Source organism: Hyperolius riggenbachi, chromosome 6, assembly GCF_040937935.1.
Source record: "Hyperolius riggenbachi isolate aHypRig1 chromosome 6, aHypRig1.pri, whole genome shotgun sequence".
Taxonomy (NCBI): domain Eukaryota; kingdom Metazoa; phylum Chordata; class Amphibia; order Anura; family Hyperoliidae; genus Hyperolius; species Hyperolius riggenbachi.
In genome coordinates, this window is record NC_090651.1 from 118,981,352 (window position 1) to 119,007,750 (window position 26,399).

The 26,399-nt window shown below is 41.3% G+C and overlaps 1 protein-coding gene across 4 annotated transcripts in view; it reads right to left on the reverse strand.

The window, feature by feature from the left end:
• Positions 1–555: 555 nt before the first annotated feature.
• Positions 556–26,399, reverse strand: part of LRRC8C (leucine rich repeat containing 8 VRAC subunit C) — an 88,882-nt gene continuing 63,038 nt past the window's right edge. For all 4 annotated transcript variants that reach the window (XM_068239831.1, XM_068239832.1, XM_068239833.1 and 1 more), the window contains 2 exons: positions 8,909–9,050; positions 556–3,822 (listed from right to left, as the gene is read on the reverse strand). In XM_068239831.1, coding sequence (XP_068095932.1) covers positions 1,558–3,822; positions 8,909–9,046 — 2,403 coding nt within the window. In that variant the 5' untranslated portion in view covers positions 9,047–9,050 and the 3' untranslated portion in view covers positions 556–1,557. The remainder of the gene's footprint in view (positions 3,823–8,908; positions 9,051–26,399) is intronic.

Sequence of the window (26,399 nt, forward strand, 5' to 3'; positions counted from 1 at the left end):
GTATGCCCCCTTTGTACCTCTTGTGTCTCCCTGTGTCCTTCTCTGTCCCACATGTGTGTGCGCCTCTGTCCTTCTTGTGTCCTCTTCTATGCCCCTTTGTGTCCTCCTCTATGTCCCTTTGTGTCCCCCTGTGTTGTCTTATGCATGGGCACAGTACAGAGAGTCCCCGACATTACAGCAGGTTGGAGGTTGGTATTGGCAGCGTTCACAAGTCAGGAACTCCCTGCATTTGGACTATAAGACACAGTGACTTTTTTCCTCCACTTTTGGGGGAGAAAAAGTGAGTCTTATAATCCAAAACATACAGTATATTGGCTAGATGAGGAACCTACCCATATTTGCATCAAATTCATCTAGAAGGACTCCACAGCCTGTATGTTTGTCAAATTTTGACAATGACACGCCAATGTACACTATTATAGCTCCATAAAGAAAAACAAAAAAACAGGGATGATTGTTCCTCTGCGGCCTACAAGGGTACATTGGTGGATGGGAACCCTCTACAATACATCAAAATGAGGAATTAAGTTAAAGGGGTGTAACAGGCTGAACAGATTTTTTTTACTCACTCATACTTTATTTGCTTGCCTTTGTGAGATCCACTTTTCTTCACACACAAATTAAACTAGGTCTCCAGGACTATTAAAACTTTCCACTACTGAGCCACCATGCAATGAAAATAGTGCTATTGTTAAATACAGTTAAAAATAGTACATTTTCTAGATTGAATCTAGTGGTTGCACTGCTGCAGCACCATTCTTACTCTTGGCAGTGTAGATGGTTACTATGTTCACGGTAAGGGACATAGCTGATTAAGTGCTGAATTGATGGGGGAAACTCCGGGACTGCCAGGCTATCAAATGCGGCCTGGCAGTCTGGGTTGCCAGAAGAGTGGTGCTGCAGTCAGAAGACCGAGGTTCAACCTAAAACATCATTTTTAAAAATACAACACCTTTGTAACTTGTATGTATGGAAGGGACTGTCCACATTAATTATTTACACTTTTGGCTATCATTTTTTTGGAGATAATAATGCCTGCACAACCCCTTTAAGGCACAATATAACCATTACATTTGTTCTGATAATCATTTAAGTTATTCATAAAAATAGCATATGTAGTTAATGTATTAATTATATTTTGGTCCCCTTAACAGTAACAAAGATTGACACAAATTAACTTACAACAAAAAATGTTTAACACAACTTACAAGTTTCTCAGAACTACAGACAGTACCTGAGCATTTTAAAACTCAAAAGTCTTAGATGTCCATAAAATATACATTGCCCTGCAATAGTTTATTTTTTTTTAAATGCCATATTTTTTACAATAATAATAACTTGATTCAGCATTACAAAGTGCTGAAAAAAAATCCAACAGCTAGTATATTGGAATAATGCCCAATATAAAAAGGCCATGTTTAAAAAAAATCATAAGGCAATTTAAGGCCCATTCGTAAGTTGTGGCAAGACCTCTGCCAACATAACAGTGATTTTATTTCTTTGGCCGCAAAGGATAGGACCCATAAAGTAGCTTCACCTGCTACAGACTAGTTTTTCTTACTCCAATTTCATTTGATCTCTGATATCAGATGGAAGAGTCTCAAACAAAGTATCCTCTACAATAAATCCATTCCTTTTCAGGGATCTACAATCTCCAAGCTCTGGTGGTAATGTCTCAAAATGATTACCCTTAATATCCAGATAAGATAAGAACACTAAGTTGCCAATTTTTGGCGAAAGGGAGCACAAATTATTTTTTCCAATCTTTAAAGTTTTTAGTTTCTTGCAAAAGTAAAGTTCATCTGGTACACTTTCCACCTTGTTGCAAGAGATTGAAAAGTACTGCAAGCTTTGGAGAACCCCTATCTCAGGGGGAATGAACCTAATGTCATTAAAAGATAAGTCTAAATATCGGAGTTTGTTACATAAGAACAAGTGAGAAGGGAGCACTTCAATTTTATTGTGGCTAAAGTAAAGCCGTTCCAAGCTTGACAGTTTTTTAATATGCTCTGGGATGTACGTAATGCTGTTATACCACAGCTTTAGGATAGTGAGTTTACGCAAGTGCTGGAAACTGAGAATTTCTTCAATGGATTTGAGATTATTTTCTTTCAGGTCCAGTTCTTGGAGTGATAGTAGGCTGAAAATTGCATGAGGTATGCGCTCTAAATCACAGTGTATAAGCTCCAGCTCAGTCAAGTTCACCATTTTCTTTAAATTGTTCAGCATTACCAGCTTTGTGCCATCATTGTGGATACAGAGCTTCTGAAGATGTGCTGCAATGTCAACAGCCCCTTGAGGAATTTTAGACAAATTACTTTTGACAAATAGTATCTTCAAACTCTTCAGTTCACGAAAAGACTCAAGACTGATGTTTTTGGTTATGTCAGGGCTCAGTGAACCAATCAGGTAGAGTTCCTCTAGGTTCCTCAGGCTGTACATCCATGGTGGAAGCTCCCGAACATCATCAAACTTTACTCTTAATACCTTTAGATTTTCTTTCAGGAATGCTAAGGCTGCTGTGTGAATTTTTACTGAGCACTGATATAAGGACAACTCTTGAAGATTATCAAGCTGAGCAATTGTTGCTGGTATCATTACATTATTAATGATTTCTAGTTTTAAGGACTGAAGCTCTGTGACCTCAAACACGGTATCTGGAAGACCAGAAAGCATGAACAGCTGCAACTCTAGTCGGTTGTAGGCATTTGTTTGCAACCTCTGCCTCAGTTTATCTGCTGTCCATTCATTATTTAAATTTAATTGCTTCAGCTTGTTTTCACTGACCTCTGAAAGGAAAACGGCAAATCTTTTGGAGTACAGTGGGTCATATTGATCAATCATATGAAACATAAAAGCAAAGTCATTCTTCACATCTGGAATGTCATCGATGCCAGTCTCTTGACGAACATATTCAAAAGAGTATTCCTTTAAAGATCGATAGAACAACCAGTAAAGTGTGTAAAGGCACGTTAATCCATAGACACCAACAAAGCACAAGTAGCAAAAAGATAGCTTGGAGAATAGATGTGCCATTGTGTGGTTGCAGGAAAAGTTCTTATAGCCAGTCATATCTTGTATGTCAACATTGCAATCCACCGTGAACTGTACTTTTGAAACAAGTGCACTATTGTAGCATATGATGATGAGGAACTTAAGAACTTTAAGGATGGTTTGGCGAACATACATGGCATATAGAAGATCACCTTCTTCAACATGGAGTCTGAACTTTTTTACCTTTTCAAACAAGGCCTTGGCTTGCTCTCCTTCCTTCTTATCCAGGGCTCCTGCGGTTGTTTTATCAACCACAAACTTTTCTGGTATGGATCTTAATGACTGAGTCTTTACAAGGGGAGTTTCAACAGCAGAGACACTACCTATAGACTTGCTCATATTGTTCTTTCTGTTATCCTTCTCCTCTGGTTCTTCGCCAGACACTTCAGACAATGCTCGGGTTGTCCATGGTGACTCAAAACACTTTCCCAATATGGAAATAAAGTGCTCAATTTTCGAGCTTGAGCCAGGAAACTTGAACCAAAAGTTGCTACAAACCATGAAAATCAAAGTGTGAATGAGAACCAGATAAGGGAAGTACTTTGCATACCAATGGAGAGCTCGCTCATAACACATTTGGTTGATGAAGCTGTACTGCTGGAGATCCAGATCTGTTTTTAACCCCTTCATCTCCACTGTCGGAGCAGGAGCTGCAGGTTTAGGTGCAGGAAGTGGTACATTGACTACAGGGTGTGATGAGTTGTAGATGGAAGAGTTGTGACCTAGATGCACTCTTTTTGGTAGACAAATGATCTTGTCCTGCATGACCTGAAAATACAATGTACAAAAAGGAAGAATATTTAATAGTTTCATTATGAACTACCTATGAATTAATGCAATACTTCATATTACATAAGTAATTTTTTTATTGTATATTCGGTTCGAGAACTGGCCTGCGGTTTATGGCGGGCCAACAGATCTCTCTCTGATCAGATTAGAGAGAGATCTGTCTATTGGTTGATCAGCCACCAAAATCACTAACTGTATAGGCACCTTTAGACTAAATCCGACACTTTGATTGGCTCTGGCGCTATCCGCTGCTCCATGTAATTTAAATATTTGGGCTCATCATTAGGAAGGCCATTGCCAAATCTAGTCCGGCATGTCGTGACAGAAACCAATGCAGTCCCATACTTTTATCCCTTCTGCCAGTACACTGCGCCATGTAATTACGGTAATTAAGCAATTATGCTGGTGCGTGTGCAATGGTGCAAAGCTACAGTGCATGAGCTGGCAGCTGCCCCACCCCTCCGTCTGATACTGGGTCACCTTCTCGCTCTAGTGCAAGGAGGAGGAGACCCCGTTCCAGATCCTCACCACACTAAAGTAAGTTCAGGGGGGGGCATAGGTGATCCAAGAAATTATTGGAAAAGGTAAAAAGTTGAAGCAGACCAAAACTCAGAACTTCCTCTCTGCTCTAAAAGATAAGCAACAGCATAATAACCTTTCAAGAATAAAATTTCTTTGGTACAACTTATAGCAGAAATCCTGCAGTATTACATTTTTGGAATTCCTGGGAGTGCAGGAAGGGGTTAACCTCCTATGTTTACATATTAACCAAGGACAATGGCTCATTAAGACACAGCTTGGTGACAACATAGCTGACAGCTCTGATTAATGCTGGGAATACACAGGTCGATTCTGGCGCTCGATTCTGCGCCCAATCGTTTTGCCTGCTCGATTCCCTTATCTTCAGCTCGTTTTTCTTATCTTTTTTCAATTAACTTCAATGGTGAATCGAGCGGCAAAACGATCGAACGGTGATTGGACATGTCGGAAATTATCTATCGAGCCATCTTAATGGCTCAGAATCGAGTCGTGTATTCCCAGCATTACACTTGCTGATTACTTGCTGATAAGGAGTAATTAGACAGGAATGACTCTCTAATGACACACAGTGAGAGAATTTCTCAACATCTATGCTGTATGCGTTTTCCTTGTCTGCTGCGCAAGAGTTTAGGTCCACTTTAAGTCCACAAAGAGGGAGGAAGGAGGACAAGAGTGTTAGCCAAGCAGAAGACAATGGATGATGCCACTGTCACTTACTTTGGGGAAAAATAATAGCAATCTTCAGGCAATTACATTTGCACCATCACTTTACCAACAAATAGTTAAAAATAAAGAAAACAAGTGTTTGGTTTCTGTGCTTGATTCCTCTACTATTGCTGGCAGTTTTCTGCTTCTAAATAGCCTTCCTACATATGAAAATATTCTTTCAAGAAAATGTATTCCAGTTATGTAGCGCAGAGCAATCTTCTTGTAATAACATTTCCATTTGACTGTTTGCTCTGGTAGATAGAAAATGAGAGTAATTATAATTTGCCAGGTGAATAATTGTCGATTAGGTTTCTAAGGAGACGCAGGAAAGACCACTAGAAACAAACAAACTAATTACATCTCCAGATGTGTTCATCACTAAGAAACCACAACAGAATTTCCCTGACCTACCTAAACACTGTGCTGGCTCCTAATGGAAGCATTACCATCATTTAAGCTAGACGAGGGCTAATGTTAGATTAACAAGGCTGCTGCCTGCCAATATTACAAATATTACACAATAAACAGCATATTCACTCAGTGATTTTGTTCGAAAAAATGGATTTAATAATGGCAATAACAAGGAGAAAAAGTGTAATCTCCATTGCTATCACTTCAATATTTTATCTTTCTACATATTTAGTGAATTGTTGTATTCCTGTTATCTCTTTTGACTCTAACAACAGTGGTAGGCTCAACTTTCTTAAGGTATAATCTATACCAGTGCGGGGCAAACTGTGGCCTGAGGGCCGTATCCTGCCCATGTGCGCTGCAAACATGGCCTGCCTGATTCTTCTACTCCCTCCCTCCCTGCATAGTCACCAGTGGAAGGAAACCAAGGGTTAACACTCACCTACCTGCCTGCGTCCTGCATCAGATCTCTATGGCCACAGGGCGTCACATGAGGCCCTGTGTCCATGGAGACCCGATGCATGAAGGGGCGAATAGGTGAGTGTTAACTCTTCATCTCCTTCCACTCGCTGCTCTGCAGTGGAGGAGAGAGGGAATTTTAGGAATGCGGCCCAGCACTAATCTATACTATATTATAATATATAATCAGAGCATCCTACAAGGGTTGACATGCTATTAAGGTAGCCACTCATTGATATTCTCATTAGATTCCCAGCAGATTTGATCACTTTGACGACTCTGCCAGCAATCTATTGCCTACCCATGTCTGATCGATCAAATTTTAATTGATGTTGACTTAAAATAGTTCAAAGCTATCATCTGAACAAGACAGAAAATCGCAGTCTATCGACACCCCATAGCTCTGCACAGAACAGTGCAATGCTGAGGTTTTTCATCGATTTTCAACAGATTTTTTGATCAGATTCCAATCAGAAAGGTTTTGATTGTTTTGCCACATCAGGTTGCAATCTGTGAGTATACAGCTAGTTAAAGCTCTAAGGGGAAGTTGAGTACTTTGCTGAAAGTTACTACCAAGTCACATCACCTGAGGCAGAGAGAACAGGTGAGTCTACTGTAAAGAGAGGCAGGTAAAGAGAATCTAACAGTTAGAGTCAAAGTCAGGCCAAAGGTCAGGATAGGCATCAGGCATGTAAGTCAATAATTAGTAGCCTAGCCGGACATACTGACTCGTGTAAATTGTTAGAAAGCAGAAGTCAGGGCAGGGAGAGTTAACAGGCAGAGGTCAGATGGTAGAAGGAGGATAGACCTAATCAGGTCAAGATTGGTTAAAAGTATCAGTATGAAGACCTAGGTACCTTTCTTGACCATCTCACACACTCTGAAAAATACAAAAGCCTGCACAAATCCAAATGTGAACACATCCCTACCTGCGGGTGAGTACACATTTGTGCTGCAATGTTGCCATGCATATGGCCACACGCATGTGCATAAGATGTCACCTGAAAATAGCTTGCCAGGATGGGCATGGTAACATTTTCCATCCATAAAGTGGATTCAAGGTTTTTCATGAAAAACAGGGCTTTAAAATGTCCTTCAATTGCAGATTTCTAAGAACCTGGCTAGCTGGTCTTAGTTATGTGACCAATGCTGGCATTCCATGACCACAACTAGCCTAGCGTGTGTTCAGAAAGTCACTTATATAGGAAAACAGTGTCACAGCTGGCTGTAGTCCACAGAGCAGAAACTTGGTTTTGATTTAGGACTTGAGATCTTGTAAATATTAAATGTAAAGAGCATTCATATACTGTAATTACTGAGTTGGAAGATATCAAGCAGACTATTTGTTTTAATTAGCATCATGGGTATCTTCAGTCTCCGAGTAAGTAATTCATCCTATTTAAATGAAGAAAAGTATGTTTTGTATTGTTGTATGCAGAAGACTGAACATCCTCAGGAAAAGGAAAAGCAGAGAACCATCTGATTGTGAAAGGGAGAATGTAATAGCCAAGCTTGGTAGAAGAAAAGGCAAAGGCTGGAAAACCATCTCCAAAGTGTTTAAAGGAAACCAGAGAGGAGTAAACGTAAACTTTTTATACATACCTGGGGCTTCCTCATCCACCCCATCCACACGGATCACTCCCACGCCGCCGTCCTCCGTCTTTTTCCCTCTTCGGGAACCGGGTCCCATAACTTCGGCATTCGCAGCCAGTTTGATGCATGCACAGTGCGCTCTCTCTCCGTCTCAGAATAGTACTGTGCCTGCACAGTACTATTCTCTACCGGAGAGAGAGCAACGCACTTGCGTCGACTGGCCGAAGTTACGGGACCCGGTACCGGCGATACAGAAGACTGAAGGCGGCGGCGTGGGAGCAATCCGTGCGTATGGGGCTGGAGGAAGCCCCAGGTATGTATGAAACTTTTAAGTTTACTTGTCTCTGGTACACTTTAAAGTGTTATTATTGCATATTTATACAGTACTGACATGTGACAGAGTTTTATAAAGTTTATAATTACATTTACACACGAGTCTAGCAATCGGTTTTTGACCCTCAAAGCGCTTCAAAAAATAAATTGAACTTCCCACTTCGGAAGTAAGCAGTACAAATATCTGACCAGTGCAACCAAATGCTTCTCCAATCTATGCTGGCAGTTGTAAGTAATAGAGATGTAACGTCCTGTCTAACTTAAAAAGCTAGGAGGTAGATGTGAATAAATATTGATCAGTAGTTCAACTCCTATAGATTGCCTCCTTCTTTAGAATCCAGAGGCTTCCCCCTCCCGAAGTAAGTACCTCCCAGGGGCCCTTTTTTTCTTACAGGTAAACTCATATGCAATGTGCCTCCTTCCTCAGTCCCTAGATGTGGACCGCACCTTGGGACTGAAGTAGGATGCAGACTGCATGTCCTGTCTTTGCCTGCACAGCAGCATGTAGCCACTCATGCATTGTTTTATTCTCTGTGCATGAATGGCTCCATGCTGCTGCACAGGCGCAGACAGGACTCGCACAGATGTAAGGGCAGCCGTACTCATAGACAGAGGAAAACGCGGTCACGAGAATAAATCTTAGAAGGTCATGTTAGATTTGTTTAGAGGGTCCTAACACTGGACTGCTGGGGTCAAGGATGACAGTGGGAAGCCTCAGGACTATCCAGAGGCTTCTTCTAATGTAAGTATGGAACTTTTATTCCAATTAAGGTACACTTTAAAATCTACTCTGTTAAATGAAGTATATTGTGGCAACCTTGTAATAATATTATGCTGTGTCTTCTATGCCTAGCTTAATGCTGTAACAAATGTAGACTTACAGTTTCAGTTTTTTTTTCAAGAACTGAGCTCCATTTAAAGATGATAACTGATATCACCCATGAACTGAAGTATCAACAATGTCTGACACTGTATGTCATTGCTGGCTCCACTAGATTTATGTATCTAATAAATGAATTACCTGCAGTGTGCAGCCAAACACTCCAATCATCAGCATGGCCACCGAGAGATAGTCAGTGAAGACATCCCACCAAGGTTTAAGGACTCGAAAAGCTGGTTGCTGTTCTGAGAACTGACGGAATTCGGTTACTGGAATCATCTTCCTAAGGGATACAAAGAAGAATGAAATCAGTCTTAAGAGTACTCACCGACAAGTTACCAAAAATGGATTTGTTAAGTCTTATCCAAAGTATTCCCTGCTACAACCCATAGTTCTATGGATAATCATATAGTATGAGCTAATGAAGTAAAGAGATTACCGGTAAATCTACATACCCTTATGTTACAATGTTCCCATCTTAAATGTGTAATTACTGTTTTCATCTATAGTGCATATGTTCAGCAAAAACAGAAGGAAGAGATACAGTGTCTCTGAAGCTACAGCTATTCATTATAAAGCTGAAATTTGATACTTTGCTTTTTCTACAGTTTTACTGTTAAGCACATTGAGATTCTTGGAAATGGATACGGAAATGCAGCAGAGACATCCTTCCCTGTACTATAAAACCTGCAGAACTCTCTGTCTTGTGTATTTTTTGTGTATCTGCGGCATTCACGTGAGAGCTTATCCATGCTGTATATACAGAATAATGTATAAGATAGAGCTAATGTTGCTTATAGTCTTCACTCTCTGACTGTACACTGAAACATAACACTTTCAGTTCCACTTCTGGGCCTGTGTATCTCAGACTCTCCTGTATGTCAGAGGAGCAAGATCGCAATATTGTGTTGCAAAAATAGTACATAGAGTATAATGCATAACATTAATGTACACAACAATAAACTGACCCACTTACCTTCTTACACCTAATGCATAGCTTTTAACTGTCCCCTCTTAGAGGTAATACCTGTTTTTTCTTGTGGAATCCCCCAGTCCCTCTTACCTCTTCAACTGACCCTACCATAGGTTTTATGTACAAGAGCATGCAGTGGAATGTAGAAATCTCAGTATACAATCGATTTCTAAAGCTCAATACTCACCTGACGATGGATCGGGGAACATCACAGTGGCGCCTCCCGATGAGTGAGGTTCCCCAAACCATCTTCCTGCCTGCGGGAATATGCGACTCACACAACAGGCACATACAAGAGTTGTTCAAGTGATAGTGGCACTTTGTGCATGAGTCGTCAGGGATCTTAAAGATCCGATGTGACGGTCGTTATTGCTGCGCGTCACAAAGCGCCGTTTGCCTAAACGCGCACTCACACCCACCTCGCAAGATTGCGGAAGCAATCATTCGTCGTGGCATGTGGTCCCGCAGAAGCCGATCTAGAGGGTAATTCTGCGGGACTGCATTGCCTTCCTGTATTGATCCTTGCCTCCCTGACAGTAGCTGTCAGGGAGGCGTAGCGCTCCCCGCATGGATGGATCTTCGGACCAATTTATTTCAAATGCATTGCCAAACGGTTTTCTGATTGTGAATGACAGCTTTGACCATGGTGGGCGGAGCCAACGTTAACTGAAGGTGTGTGAGATACAGAAAAGTTATTTATTTTGGTTTTGTTGCACTTATGTTTGTACATGTTTATCTCTCTTGGGCCATAATAACAATCGTCGGCGTCTTTTCATGTGTGTGTGGTGGGGACTGGGGGAGGAGGATGATGTTGTGACATATGTCACAACACCACAAATAAAAGTGTGTTTATTAAAAACCAGGTCAGTGGTAGTACTTTAAAACTTTTAGCCATAGAGCCTGAACAAGCATGCAGATCAAGTGCTCTGACTGAAGTCTGACTGGATTAACTGCATGCTTGTTTCAGGTGTGTGCTTCAGAAACTATTGCAGCCCAAAAAAATCAGAAGAACTGCCAAGCAACTGGTATTGCTTAAACAGAAATAAAAATGAAAGCCTTGCTTTAGGTTCCCTTTATAAAAGAGTAAGAAATCCTTTGAATGTGAAATTCTTCCTCAACTGGAATAATCTAAACTAAGAAAGGAAGTAATCTGTTGGGAATAATTATGTTTGGTGCTGACTGACTGCTGTTTAAAAATAAATGTATTCGCGTCATTCAGACCATTAGATAACTTTTCATTACATTAGACTGTCTCGGCTAATGAAATCTCATTCGTTATTGATTTAATCTCAAAATCTAAATGCAGAAGCCTTGTTTACTGTATCATGTTGAACATGTCGTAGTTGTAGTGTCTTTGCTGAGGGTACTACCTACATGTACCCCATATCCCACCCCCCTGCACACAAGGCTCCCCAGATATCTATATAATCAAGCTTGGTATATCATCCATCAGTGGTTAGACCCTCATAGACAGCTTGCTGTGAAATAACCTTAAAAAAAAAATATACTGATCATAGTGTACCAAACATATTTATTCAAACTTTAAAACATGTGCACTCACAAGTGTCTGTTGGTGTACAGCATATAATTATGTATGGTCATCCGGCCAGGGCTCCTGCAGCTACCCTCTGTCCGATCCTTCAACGCTGACACCAGCACCTCCTTGCACCTTCGCAAAATATGATAAGATCCCACACTCTGGTTAGCACTTCCCAACTAGTTTCATCATCAGTCAGAAGCATCGGGTTACGCTATGATCAGTACACTTTTCTTTGAGGATATCTCCCAGCCAGCTGTGAGGGTCTAACCACTGACGGATAATATACAAAGCTTGATTATACAGATAGCTGGTGAGTCTTGTGTGAACCAGTTCGTATGTACATATTGTAGACAGGGGATTGGAAAGCAATCTAGTTGTACCTGCTATATCCAGACATCAGTTTGTACCATAATATATACAGGCAAGTTTATATACCATATTTTTCGCAATACAAGATGCTCCGGAATAGAAGACAAACTTAGGTTTAGAGGTAAAAAAATTAGGGAAAAAAAAGAAAACTACTAAACCTAGGTACATCCATAGTTCAGGGCGTCTTATGGATCTTAGTTGTCTTTAAGCTAATCTATCTAAGCTACACTGACCAACTACACTACACTAACCCTTGTTGCCCCTACCAGCTACAGTGCACTACACTACACTACACTAGATTATACACTGCGCTAACCCCCTGCTGCCCTCCCAACTAAGCTACACTGCACTAACAATTCAGCTCTTACCCATCCAGCGCCATGCTCCTTGACCACCTTGCTCCGGCTTCTCCAAGCGTTCCTCTTCACCTCCGATATAGCTGTACACAGCGGCCACCTGCCGCTGTACAGATCAGGGTCCTCTGTTTCACTTGGTCTCCGTACTTCCACATTGGTTCAGATACTGTAACACCAGCGGTGGACCAATGCGGAATTACGAGGCCACCTGGATGACCCAGAGCTGTACAGCGGCAGGCGGATGCTGTGTACAGCTATACTAGTTGCTGGAGGAGAAGAGGAATGTTTGGAGAAGCCGGACCGGAGCGACGTGGGAGAGGAGCGCAGCGCTGGATGTTGCAAGTGCTCCCTGCACACTCTGCACAACATTTATTGTATATTCAGTATATAAGATGCACCCACTTTTTCCTCTCAGTTTTGGGGAAGAAAAAAAGTCTTATATTTTGAAAAAAAAAACAGGAATTCACTACACTGAGATAACTTCTCCATGAAATTTTCCACACCCACAAATAATAAAGGCAAGATAGTTAAACTAACAACAACGATATCATGCAAATAGTGGGTGTTATTGTGTCTACATACAAGTGTGAATGTCCGGATATTCTTGCCAGCAGCCCCAAGATAAGATTAGGCAACAAAACAAAAGAAGTTTGAGTTAACGCTTCCACATGCTATCTTCAAGCATTGTTGAATTCCTGTAATGTTCTGTCATAAGAACAATAAGCAGCTTCTGCTTCAGGCAGCACTGAATCCACACAATGACACGTTTACATAACATATCATATCCACAACATCTCCACTGCTCCCTATCACAGTGCAGCCTGTGTCTGGGATAGTTTCAGTAATGGTGAACATCCTGTACCAAGGAAGTCTAATTAAATAGTGACAGAGTGTTAGTGACAGAGTGTAAGGGCTGCCATGCTGGCCACACAATGTCAGATTTTGTTTCAGGATTGAGCTGTTGGGAACAAATATGTATTAACAGTTGTGTTGTATTCATGTCTTACCGCATGGCTTTCATTTGTAAGGAACTTTTAGGTAGGCCATTGCATTATATTGTTTATAAATTTTCCTGGGGGTAACATTGGATTTTGCTCATTTACACCATATATTAACGCATTAACTATCTCTTGCTACTTCCGTCTCAAAAACTTTTGTTCCCTTCTTCCACAGGAGGCTACTAAAATTCATTTACATGCTCTAATGATATCCCGTCCTGACTACTGCAGCACCCTACGTTGCGGTCTACCAAAAACAAGACTAGCACTTATCCAGTCCCCACTGTCTGCTGCCTGGCTCATTCACCTCTCCTCCCACAACTCTGACGTAGCACCTCTCTGCCAATCTCTCCATTGGCTACCTACAGTATTACCCAAAGGATCCAGTTTAAACTTCTCACCCTATCATACAAAGCTCTACATGATTTGTCACTTCCTTACATTTCCCTCATTAATCTGCAGACACCATCCCACCCTGAACCTTTGCTCCTCTCAGGAGACCCTCTTGTCCTCTAGGATGGTCACCTCCTCTCAATCCTGCATCCAGGCCTTCTCACGAATATCACCTCTTGATTGGAACTCTCTCACAACCTGCCCTTAATTCTCCCACCCTGTAAACATTTAAATGTGCTCTCAAAACACACCTGTTCATACAAGCCTAGAATTTGCTATTGGAGGTTCACTGCCTCATCACCTCTCCTTCCCTAACATTTCCAACCCATTACCCTCTAGCTTGTAATCACAAGGACATGGACCCCCTCCTTGTGTTTTTAATTCTGCTGTAATGTATCAGATAAACATACAACAGCATTGGAGAGGTCTCAAACCACACAAACTATGTATGTATTTAAAATTCTAACATTTGTATAGCACTTTTCTCCTGAGGTACTCAAAGCTATTGAGACCCGCAGTGCAGAGTAAAGGAGTCTTACGTAAGGACTCCTTACTGAATAGGTGCAGGCCCTTAACCAGTACACTATCCAGCCACTTGTATTTGTATTGGTGGGTGTCCTGATTGTACACAGATTTGAACGTCTCATGTATCTATGCTCCCCACTATTTGTTTTGCGCTATGTACAGTGCTTCGGAAGATGTTAGGCACTATAGAAATAGGAAATAATATCTCATTTAACATTTTCCTTTTTGTGTTGACTTGTATTCTGCTTGAGGTACTGTAAAAGTCAATGTGTACATGTTTATGTGGTGTTGTAAGCTTGGAAAAGCTCAGCTATTCATAAAAAAGGACAAACAGGAAATCAAAACAGGCCAGATGTTTTCTCATTCCAGAAGCAAAAGCCTCCCTCCCATGAGACAACGTTAGATCCTCATTGCTCTCAGTACCTCTGTTATGGCAGTGAAGAATAGATCCCCATGAATCACTTTATCTTTAGCAAAAACTGAGACTGTGATTGGTGGCCCATGTCACATAACCATTTCTATCAAACTAATGTTGAAAAAATGTAAAGACATCAGGTTTAATCAGTCAAATATTCTATGCATGAGCACACTACTGGATGAAGTTCAAGCTATTGAAAAACAAGCTTGTGTGGTTTTTCACATCAAACCCTATTTGTGATATACCTAAATACTTGATACGCCACTATCTTTCTCCAGCTGCTGCAAGGTGAAAATGCCCAAATACTATGAGGACATTTTTGGTAGTGGCACATTATATTGTAGAGGTCAGTATTTGTTCACATTGTCTGCAGGGCAAAAGATGGATGTTTGAAAACAAGGCTGCAAAATTCCAAGGCCTGTTAAAGCCCTGAACTTAATTTGACCATTCCCGTCAGAAATCAATGCTGTTGGATACTTTAGAGTCAGCAGATTCTGTGCCTTCACTCAGTTTTTATTGCACTTCAGGTTAACAGCTACAAACAGCTCCTGGAGCTACAAGTGCCAGGCCTCTCATCTCCATAAAGCCAGATACAAAAGAGTCAACCAACTTCTGGCTGGCAGGGGTGTAGACCTAGCCACCTTGTTTCAGAGACTACTGTTAAAGCTCTTCTCCAGGCAAAATTTTAAAAAAATCATATGATGTGAAAAGGAGATATTCACTTCCCCACGAAGGCTACCTCTGATTATCCGTCCTTCCCTACCTTGTCCCTTGTTCCCTGGGGAAGTGGTAATATTGGTAGCAAGTGTCTTTGTCTAACAATCTTCATCCATCCCATTACTTCCACTCATGGTTCTGCTAAGTGAATAATTGGCTCTCTTAGTCAAAGCCACCATATTGCCAAAAACATTTAACAGGATCATTGGCCATATTGGTTTTTAAAACCACTGTATCTTCACCACAATGTTTGTAACACCTGCTGAAGAAATAAGAGAACAAGAAGGAACATTCACTGGAGGCATCACCTGCACTCTTCACAGATAAAAACTTTTGGGGCTACTTTAGGGAGTATGTATACATACTCTAGCTGAATGTTATTTTGCTGAACGATTTTCCGTCACAAGGATTCTTCCCCTGTACTCTAACATACATTCGATTAGGACCTGTATTACACCCAGAAAGTCAGTATCTGTGAGACTCCAACTAGAATTTCAGTGCCCAAGGCAATTCTTTGTGTACATTTTGGTTGAAAACCTAAAGTTACAGGTGTCCTCTGCAATTGCTTGCCTTACATTCAAGAATTTTGTCCTTAACCACTTCACAGCTCCAGTACAGTATATCTACTCCCCTGCAGACTTCATCTAACCGCCCAGGGGAGTAAATATACGTACTCCCGCTGCTACCACTGCTGAAAGCGCTCCCGCTTATTTGTGCGCTCGTTCATGTTGCCATCTGCCCGCCAGGAGATCAATGAATGAGAAAGCAATTCCTAATCATTGATCTAAGTCCCCGTAGCAATTATCGGCGCCTTTTATGAGAAGCTGCACGATCATTCTAATAAATAAAAGTTTCCCATCTTCAGTACACTTCCTGTAAGCATACATATTTCGCTTACAGGACATATAACAAAAAAAAGACTGAGGCCATATTGTAGCCAAATAGTAAAACTACATCTAAAAGTACTTTTTTTTAAATACAAAGACCTGTTTTTACATTTTAAATTAACCCCTTACCTCCCACACTCCCCAATAGTTACCAACATTTATTTTTTTTGTAAAAAAATACAATGAAATAAATTTACAATTATAAAAAATGCATTAATAGTTTTCTTAGGGACTGAACTTTTTTAATATGTATGTCAAGACGGTATAATACTGTTACTTTATAAATTATGGGCTTTTTATTAATGATGGATGCAAAACTGAAAAAAAATGCATCTTTATTTCCTAATAAAATATTGGCACCAGACATTGTGATAGGAACATCATTTAAATGGTGTAATAACCGGTACAAATGGGCACATTAATTACGTGGATTTTAATTACGGTAGCATGCATTATTTAAAAATTATAATGGCCGAAAACTGAAAAATAAGGATTTTTTTCCAATTTTTTTCTTATTTTTCCATTAAAAAACATTTAAAATAAAAAAATTCTTGGCATAATGTACCACCCAAAGTAAGCCTAATTAGTGATAAAAAAAACACATTTAACACATTTAATTCTGATAAGTAGAGATAAAGTTATTGGCAAATGAATGGAAGGAGCTGAAAGGTGAAAATTGCTTGGATGCTGAAGGGGTAAAACCCCTCGGTTGTGAAGTGGTTAACCAGCACTGCTATGTATCATGGGAAGTGTAGTCCCATGGCTGACAGTAAGTTAGTACCTGAGGTAGCATAGACCTTTCACATAAGCCTTACAGAAGTATAGTACAGTGGGGATGAGAAAGATAATTTAATTAGAAAATCACACACTAATTTAGGCATGTTCAAGGCAAAGCTTACTTTTTTATCTAAGTTTTAAAGTGAACAAAAATTAGAGGATCAGCAACGTGTACTGTAGATTCTGGAGAAGTCCAAGCTGAGAGTTCATGATAATTGGAATGAGTGCACATCCAAACACACTCAGATATACTGTATATGGCGGGTACACATGGTAGATGATACTCAGCCAAGGCGGACTTTCACAATCATCTCAGGCAGGAATCTTGCATGTGTTCGCTTAAAATCTGGCAAAGTGGATCTTCTGGAACAACACATAACCACATTGTTCACTTTCTCACCTTGCCCATCAGAAACCGCTACATCGTCTGCCGTGCCGTCATCCCTCCTCCCCTTAAGGCGGAATATAACCCTGCATTTCAACTTTGCTGTAAAACATTATTTACAGCATATTATATGCAACCAGCATTTTTTTTTTACCAGACCAGCATTGGAAGGGTTGCACACAGAGCTTTAAAGTTCCTGGAGAGAACTGTTCCCTGTAGCGTAAGTTTAGATAGATACATTTAACTAAACAGAATGTAACAAGTGTGAAATGTGATTCACTATCTCTGACTGTGCAGGAGCTGGAGGACAGACAAGGAGTGTGTAACATTCCTCACTTGTTACAATCTGTTTATTTAAATGTATGTATCACTTCGGCTGCGGGGAGCAGTTCTCTCCAAGGAACTTTAAAGCTCTGTGTGTAACCCTTCCAATGCTGGTCTAGTAAAAAAAAATAATGCTGGTTGCATATAATATGCTGTAAATAATGTTTTAGAGCAAAGTTGAAATGCAGGGTTATATTCCGCTTTAAGGGTCACTGCAAACATGTAAGCAGCAGCGTTTTGTAATAGCCTATCTTCATGATAGCAAGGTGAGGACCAATACCAAAGTCATGGAACGGGCCCGGTGACCTGTTTATTCTGTTACCCTATAGATAGTACACACAATGCATATTATTCTGCTGTATAAGGCTGATTCACACTGGACGGATCAACAACTGATCCATGTAAAAACTGATACAGGAAACAGATCAGTTTTTATTTGGCATCAGTTTTTGATCCGTTATGTTAGCCTGCGGTCAATGTGACGCGCCCGTCGCTCAGGAATTATCGCAGCCTCCCCAAACTTATGGAGCAATGTGAATGGATCAAGTGGTTAACATTGGATCCGTTCGCATCCGTAAGGATCCATTTTGGTAGGGTATGGTCTGCTACATGGACTGTTTTGCCAGCCAATGTGAACGGGGCCTTATACATCATCTCTTGTGCAGTGTTACAGCCATTCATTTGAAAAACAAAGCTTTTTACAGACAGCAATGCGTTTTTACCCAGGAGTCCCTCTGGTGAATCTCTGAAAGGCATTAAAATGTTCTCATTTAGGTAATGGTTCACATCTGAGTGCATTATAGAAGGAAAAGTCTAATTACATGTACAGGCTCCAGCAGTCCTGTATCTCCTGCACAAATGAACCATGATGAGGAGTATAACTGGTGACAACTTGCTATGGAAGAAATGCTTCCTGCTACTTAGATTATATTCAGCAGAGCTACAGTTTCCATGTCCATTCATTTTACATTTTAATCCCTTTTGTAACTCGCATACCCAATGAAGCTCATATCTCACATCCTTGGCCTGGAAAACATGGCAAGTAGATGACAGTAATCCTGATGGGGTAGAGCCCGCTTCCCCTCCTTTGTCTTGTTTTTGTTATTGTCTTAGCGTTTGCAATTTAATTTATTGTGCAGCACTGCTCTATCCCAAATGATACTAAACTACATGCTCATGGAGAAAATATATGTGTCACTGTTTGAAAGAGTTTACATAAGCTGGCACAATGGATTTGCAAAGTCCTTTGGCTGCCTCTCTCTCTTTTTTCTACTTCTTGGCTGTCTATCTTTTTTTTTCTCTATCTTGGTTGTCTCTCTCACTATTTCTCCTTCCTGACTGTCACTATCTTCACTATATCTCTCACTCTCTCTTTTTTCGCTGTCTCTCCCATTCTGCCTTTTAGCTCCATCTCTTCATGTTTGCTGCCCCTCTCCCCGAATACTTGTGTCTCTCCAACTCCCTTCCTTTTAGCTTTCTCTTTCTCAGTTGTCTCTCACTATCTTTCTCAGTTGTCTCTCACACTTCCTCAGCTGTCCCTTTCACTTTTTCTTGTAGCTGTTTCTTTCAGTACGTCTCCCAGTCTCCTCTTTATCACTCTCTTTGTCAAGGTTGCTGGAACAAATTTACCCTGACACCAGTGGCTGACGTGGGCTCTACCAGGGCATTAAGTCTACTCAGTTTCTGGTCTTCACCAGAGCATCCAACAAGAGTTGATGGGCCACTTCTTCAAGTGGTGAGCAGACTACTTTGCTGTTAATAAGTATTAGGTTGTGGCCCCCTGGGATTTCTCCACTGGAGAAAGTGAGAAAAGGAAAGTCCACAGTTAAGAGATGCCAAAGTCGAGCAGAGTAGTAGGATAGGTCAAGGTTGGTACTGGTGGGAGACAGGGCAGAGTCATAGAACAGGTTGAGGTCAGTACTGATAGCTGACATGTCAGAGACATAGAACCGGCCAGAGTCGTTACTGGAGACAGACAAGGCAGAGTTTGAGAACAGGTCAGGGTTGGAGTTGGCAGCACATAAGGCAGAGTCATACAAAAGGCAGGGTCTATAGCAAGGTTGGGAAGACCAGTTGAGGTCACATTAAGGGGAATAACTGGACAAACATCTTCGAGCACAAGCCAGAGCTCCTTAAAGGGGTTCTTTCGCGAAAAAAGTAGGCAGTTAAAAAATGTGACAGATGACAGGTTTTGGGCCAGTCCATCTTTTTGCAGTGGCTGGATGGTGTACTGGTTAAGGGCTCTGCCTCTGACATGGGAGACCTGGGTTCGAATCTCGGCTCTGCCTGTTCAGTAAGCCAGTAATTCAGTAAGGAGTTCATTGGGCAAGACTCCCTAACACTGCTACTGCCTACTGAGTGCGCTCTAGTGGCTGCCTCGCAAGCGCTTTGAGTCCGACAGGAGAAAGGCGCTATACAAATACTGCCATTATTATTATTATTATTATTTTTAAGGGGGATTTCCTGAACAGCAGTTTAACTGCCAAAATAGCAAGATACCAGCCGGCCTCCCTAATCACTTGCACACTATTATGTCAGTTAGATTTTGCAACTGTTGTTCAGGAAATGCTGTTGAAAACCAAGAAAGCCCTGAAAATCCCCCTTAAAAAGATGGACTGGCCCCAAACCTGTCATCTGTCACACCTGTCAACTGCCTACTTTTTTCGCGAAAGAACCCCTTTAACGCAAAGACACAGCCCAAGTTCCCCCACCAGGAAGTGCAGGACTGCCTGATGCAGCACACTAATTTTACCCTGCACTGCTTTTGCGTGGTAGCTTTACCTGCATGCCTCATAATCCTAGAGCTTAACTACTTAAGGAACTTAGTAGTTGAAATCTAAGCCCTGTTTTGATGGATATCTGGCTGCCAGGGCGTAGATTTCAACTCACCTCCGCTGTGCGCATCCACCGTTTTCATCGCTCCCGCCGATCTTGCCACTGAATCCCCGCCATCTCCCATTGCAGCTTACCGATACTTGCCGTTCCTGTCTTTATGAAGGCAGAGCCCTATGAGCGGGTCAGGAGCCGATTTCATTGGCTCCCGGCCCTGTCTTTCAATGTAAGCAACTCCCATTGGCTTACACTAAAAGACAGGGACAGGAGACAATGAAAGCAGCTCCTGACTGGCTCACAGGAACTCTGCGGGTGGCCCAGGTTCCCGACATGCAGCGGTGACGGCAGTTGCGGCGGGTATGTGCGGCGATCGTCGACATTCCGCCGTTTCTGTATCAGCGGCCTCTGGTCTTTAAGGAGGCAGAGACCGCTGGTATTTAAGTTGTTAAAGTGTACCTGTAGGGCACAGTTCCCCAACCCTGTCCTCAAGGCCCTCCAACACTACATGCTTTGCAGGAAACCACAAACATGCACAGGTGGGGGTAATTAGTGTCTCAGCAGAGCTGATTAACTACCTGTGTGGATTTCCCCAAAACATGTACTGTTGGTGGGCCTTGATGACAGGGTTGGGGAACACTGCTAGGGAATACAAGTGCCCCTCCTTCTTCCTAAGAAGAGGTAATCCAGCACTGGAACCCCCCACCTCCTCCGAAAAACCCCCAACAAGCCTTTAAAGTGGACCTAAACCCAGGACTTACTCTCTGCTCTAAAGATAAGCAACAGCATAATAACCTTTACAAAAGAACATTTCCTATTTACAGCTTATAGAGCTCCTCAGAGATGCTGCAGTTACAGTACTTCCTGGTTTGCTGGGAGCACAGAAAGGTTTAAACTCCCATGTTTACATATAGCCTGTCTGAACGGCACACCGTGGCATAGAGCAGACATAGCTGACCGCTCAAATTACAGTGGCTCATTACTAGCAGATAAGGGAGAATTAGACAGGCTATTATGTCTAAATACAAACAAAGTAGGGTTGCCTGTGTTTTCCTTCTTTCCTGTGGAAGAGTGTAGGTAGGTCCTCTTTAAAGAGCCACTGAAGCAAAATAAAAAAAAAATATGATATCAGGAATTGGTTGTGTAGTAGGGGTAATTACTAGAACATTGGTAGCAAAAAAAATATTCTCATGTTTTTATTTTCAGTTATACAGCTTTTTTTTTATAACATTGCATAATTCTCGAATATTTGCAGTTTACACATTACTCAGCATTCAAAATGTTTTTATAGAACAGGCAGTGAACTTTTGAACTGCCCTGAACTGTTCTCTGCAAAAGAAAAACACAATACAGTTGAGATAACCTAATCAGAAGTCAGAGCTCTCTGCGACTTTCAAAGTCGTGAAGCTTAATGGCAATTTGCATAGATAACAACTGGAGTTTCTTAGCTCTTCCTGTACTGGAAACAAATATTAGACTTAGGTCTCTGCTCCTTATGCTTTATTTCTTAAGGTGGCCATACACTCAGCCAATTTTCTGCCAATCGATCGATCGCAAATCGATTGCCCGATCGATTTGCGGCCGATTTTGATCGATCTGACATGATGGAACATCTAGGTTGATCTGAAGAGATTGCTTATCAATTTGCATGGGACCTAATCGAAATCTGATGGCAAAAAAATGCCATCAGATCGATTTTCAATAGATATCATACTGAAATCTATTGGAAATCTGTTCCTAGTAAAAAAATGTTCCTAAACACATCAAATAGATCAGAAAATCTATCTGATGATCTATCTGCTGCTAATCTTATGAGTGTATGGCCACCTTTAGCTGTACTACACAACCAATTCATTATATCATTCGCTTCAGTGTCTCTTTAAGTTGTAAGGTGTTACTTCTATAAGCTATGAAGAATATGTGAAGGTTGTTTCTGCATGTTATTCTTAACATGAATCTTAATGATTTGCGAAATCTGTTATAAAACTGGGTGGTGGTGATTTTTACAGCTGGTAATCATATTTACTTCATCCAACTGATTCATGCTTGGGAATTATTTTCAAATGTAATTGGATGAAAGCACTAAATCCATGTCTGCACACGCGTGGGAATATAGATGACAGCACACAAGTATTATCAGGAGGTAATGGAGAACAATCCCGAAACACAACAGGCCCTCATATATGAAGAGATTGGCTGAAGTTCCTCCCAGTTGTGCCATGTTTGGTTGCTAGGAGAGGAATAGAAAGTGTTCTACAATCATACACGGCACTGAGTAACATTCGCAAAACAGCACAAGCACCTCTCATTCTCCTGCTGCAGTTTTGTGGGTCAGTTTTCAGGACTTGAGAGACCTATGAGTAACTTCTTCACTCTTTTATAAACACAAACAGGAGGGTTTTCTACTAGTATTTCAGCGTTCCACAGTAAAGTTCAGCTCCAAATTATACTGCCCCCTACTATTTCATAATTGCAACAGAGGTGTGGTATGAGAGGTGGCTCTGATCTTGACTGCACCCAGAACACATTTTTCATAATTGTGTTTTAGTGCTCCAGACGTGGTCTGATTAAAAGGCAGCACTACAGTCCCACTAGCCATGGGGGATACTGATGGCTGAAGGTCTCTGAGTAATCCTGCTAAAATCAACCTCATCTGTCAACATTAATTTACTTTTTACTGGAATATTGAGCTAAATTCCTGTAGTTTTGCTTTAACTCTTTTTTTTTTTAGGAAATGCCTGTAAATGTCTATACAAAAACCTACGTCAGTATAATCAGAAGCACATAGCATTGCATAAGTGGTTGAGCATTAGTTATCTACTGCTTTGATGTTATTATTTATATGATTCAATAGATAGATCGTGGCTATGAGCTCTGGTCTACACAAACAAATGCATTATAAGTGTAAGAAATGTAGTTTAAAAAACATCTTTAACCTGTTTATTTAAGTGGCCAACATGTTGTCTGGCAGGTGAGTTAAACTCTATTTGTATATATTGGGAGACCAAAAACCATATCCTCAATGGTGTGCTACTTCACCAATAGTTCTCATGTAGAATTACAAGCATATATACATATAATGAGCAAATTATTTGAGGAAACCAGAACGTTTTTGAAAGATGGGCATACTGTAATATTGTAATGTATCAAAAGTGTAAAAGAGGTTCACAATTCTTCAAAAAGCAATCAACTACTGCGCTACAAATGGGAAGTTTATAGTACTCACGGGATCACAGCAATGAAAGGGTCACTCCACCCCGGACAGATTATAGCAATAGACCACTGCGCCTCACGTCTCTACCCACTATCAATATAGTGGCAGACAACCCTGCAAAACCCAATTCACAATCCGCACATAGTGCCAATATTGTTGGAGAAATTCCACAAATAGCAACCAGTGCTGCACTCCTGGGGGTAGTGCCACCACCACGGGAAGGTTAAGAAATACAGGTCACCCCCTGGTGCATCCACTCACCAAAAGGTATCAGATAAGTCAGCCAAGGATATCCATTCCAGCATTGCAGGTAGGCCTAAAAGATAAATCGAATTGAAATCGAAATCGCGATCACCAAGATCACAATTTCAGAATCGTCAAAGCGGCGAATATTGCGATCATGTCATTTCCACATGAGGAAGTTTGAAGAAGCGCCTTCAAACTTTCCCAAAGTCCCAGTGCCCGCAGCGTTGGACATACCTTCCATCTTCTATCGCCCTCTGCCTCCTCTTGTGCTTGGCAAAACTTTGGGTTCCTGTATGTCACATGATATACAGGAAGTATGCCGTGCATTAGAGCCTGCAGGAGGCAAAGTGGATAGACGGGCATCTCTGAACTAGTGCTTGAAGCTATGTCCAGAACTGATGCAACTTGGGGGACAGAGGAGGCACAGAGAGAGACAGCGTGGGCACAGAAACACAAAGGAGGCAAGAAAGAGACCCAGAGGAGGCATGAAGAGGCAAAGGGGGCACAATGAGAGACAGGGAGAGACGGGGAACAGAGAGGCACAAAGGGGGGGGGGGGGGAAACAAAGCTTGATTTGAAGGAAATCGTGAATCAAATCGAAATCTTAATTTTGGACATAAATCGCTCAATTCAATTTTTTCCTAAAATCGTTCAGGCCTAATTGCAGGTTAAAAAAACTTTAATATAAAGCGCCAGGGACTATGTGACAGGCATATACTCTGGCCGCAGAACACAGAGCAGCACGTCACCTACAATCCACCCGGCTTCCATGTCTGATGTTAGTGCGCACCTCCGACTCCACCCTATGCGTTTCATCACACTGTGACTTAATTACTGGCTTGGCTTGCCTGATTAATTACTAGGTTAAGTGATAGGGGTACAACAACGCAAAGCACCAATGCGCTCAGTTGGATGGATCTCCACACACAAACAATAATGTCACCAATAAGTGCTGCTCCTCGGTTACTTTGGGGTTAGAGTGAACCAACTGTAGAAAACAAATAAAAAGAGAGGAGAGGAGCGCTCTCTGGTGCATTAACCTTTTTAATATTGCGTCTTTGCGCAAGGTTTAAAAAATCAAACTTACAAGATTACATATAAAATCAAGCTCATCGCAAGTTTTGCATATCACCATGTCCTATAGATGGAATCTCCGGTCTGGTCGCCCCCATACTATGGCCAGTAGTAGTGGTGATCCAGGGGATCCAATAATGCCAGTGGGGTCAGGATCACGGGAGGATGGTGGCAGCTGCCCTGCGCCTAATACGTCATAACGCGTTTCGACGCCTTCGTCCATCTATAGGACATGGTGATATGCAAAACTTGCGATGAGCTTGATTTTATATGTAATCTTGTAAGTTTGATTTTTTAAACCTTGCGCAAAGTCGCAATATTAAAAAGGTTAATGCACCAGAGAGCGCTCCTCTCCTCTCTTTTTATTTGTTTTCTATAAGTGATAGGAGTAGGAGGGGAGTTGTTAGAGTTAGGGTGAATGCTCACCTGAAGATGCAGGAAGATGGATCACAGCAACCTCCCCCAACATTGAGCAGTCCCCAATCCATCTTCCTGCCTGCGGGAACATGTGATGACAAACGGCGGGCGCAAACAAGAGTTCAAACGATCGCAGCACTTTGCGCGGGAGTCGTGAGGGATCTTATATCCGATCCGCCATGACGGTCATTATCCCCACAAGTCGCAAAGCGTCATCCATCTAATCACACACTCGTACTCACATCACAAGATCGCAGAAATGATCGCTCTCTGGAGGAATTGGGCACAAAATCGCAAGGTAGGTACAAGCTTTTAGGCAAGATAGGGGAGGGATAGTGTGAGGATTAGGGTACAGATTGTTAGTGAACATTGTTATAAATATCGATATTCTACTATTGGGATAGCAGAATATTCTACTATCCCATATTCTACTATCAGTATTACCTGGTGCCCATTTTTCTTCGGACCTCTATTACATGTAAGCTCTCTAGGTACCAATGGAGGGAGAATTGTGTGGCACACTAGGCATCCCTAAAGTGGAGTAGGGCAATGACTTAGGCCTGGGACCCACTAGCAGCGCTTTTCTAAGCTTTTGGTAAACACTGATTTGAAAAGCTCTCGCTAATGTAATGCTATGTGTGTGATCCCATGAGAGATGGGATTTTTTTTCTTAAAAATCCCCATAGCATTACATTAGCAAGAGCTTTTTAAAATCACAAGCACTTAGAAAAGGCCTTATTGTGGGCATGCATATACGGTACATGTGTTTTTATTAGGATTTCCATAGAATAGCAAATACAGAGGTAATCACCACACCAATCAGTCTGATATGAAAGAACTGGAACACCTAAAGATATAGTAAACATCTGCAATTTTATTCAAAGGCTTATTTTAAATTCATCAACCTCATGCCAAATTCCTAAATCCGAAAATTGAGTTTGTAAGTAAGTCACTTTCCAATAAAGTCAAATTTATGCCAAATTCATTTGACTTCATTGGAAAATACAGTAGTTTATATCTTAACCCTCAGGTGTCCCAGTTCTTTCATATTGTAAGCATGACCAAATAATGTATGTGAACCTGGTGAGGATGTAAGTAGGAAACAGTGACACCTGCACTGTTCTGGAAAACTTGGATGACTCCTCCCTCTCCTTGAAGAAAAAGTTGTTTTGCACATCAAAGTTTTATTC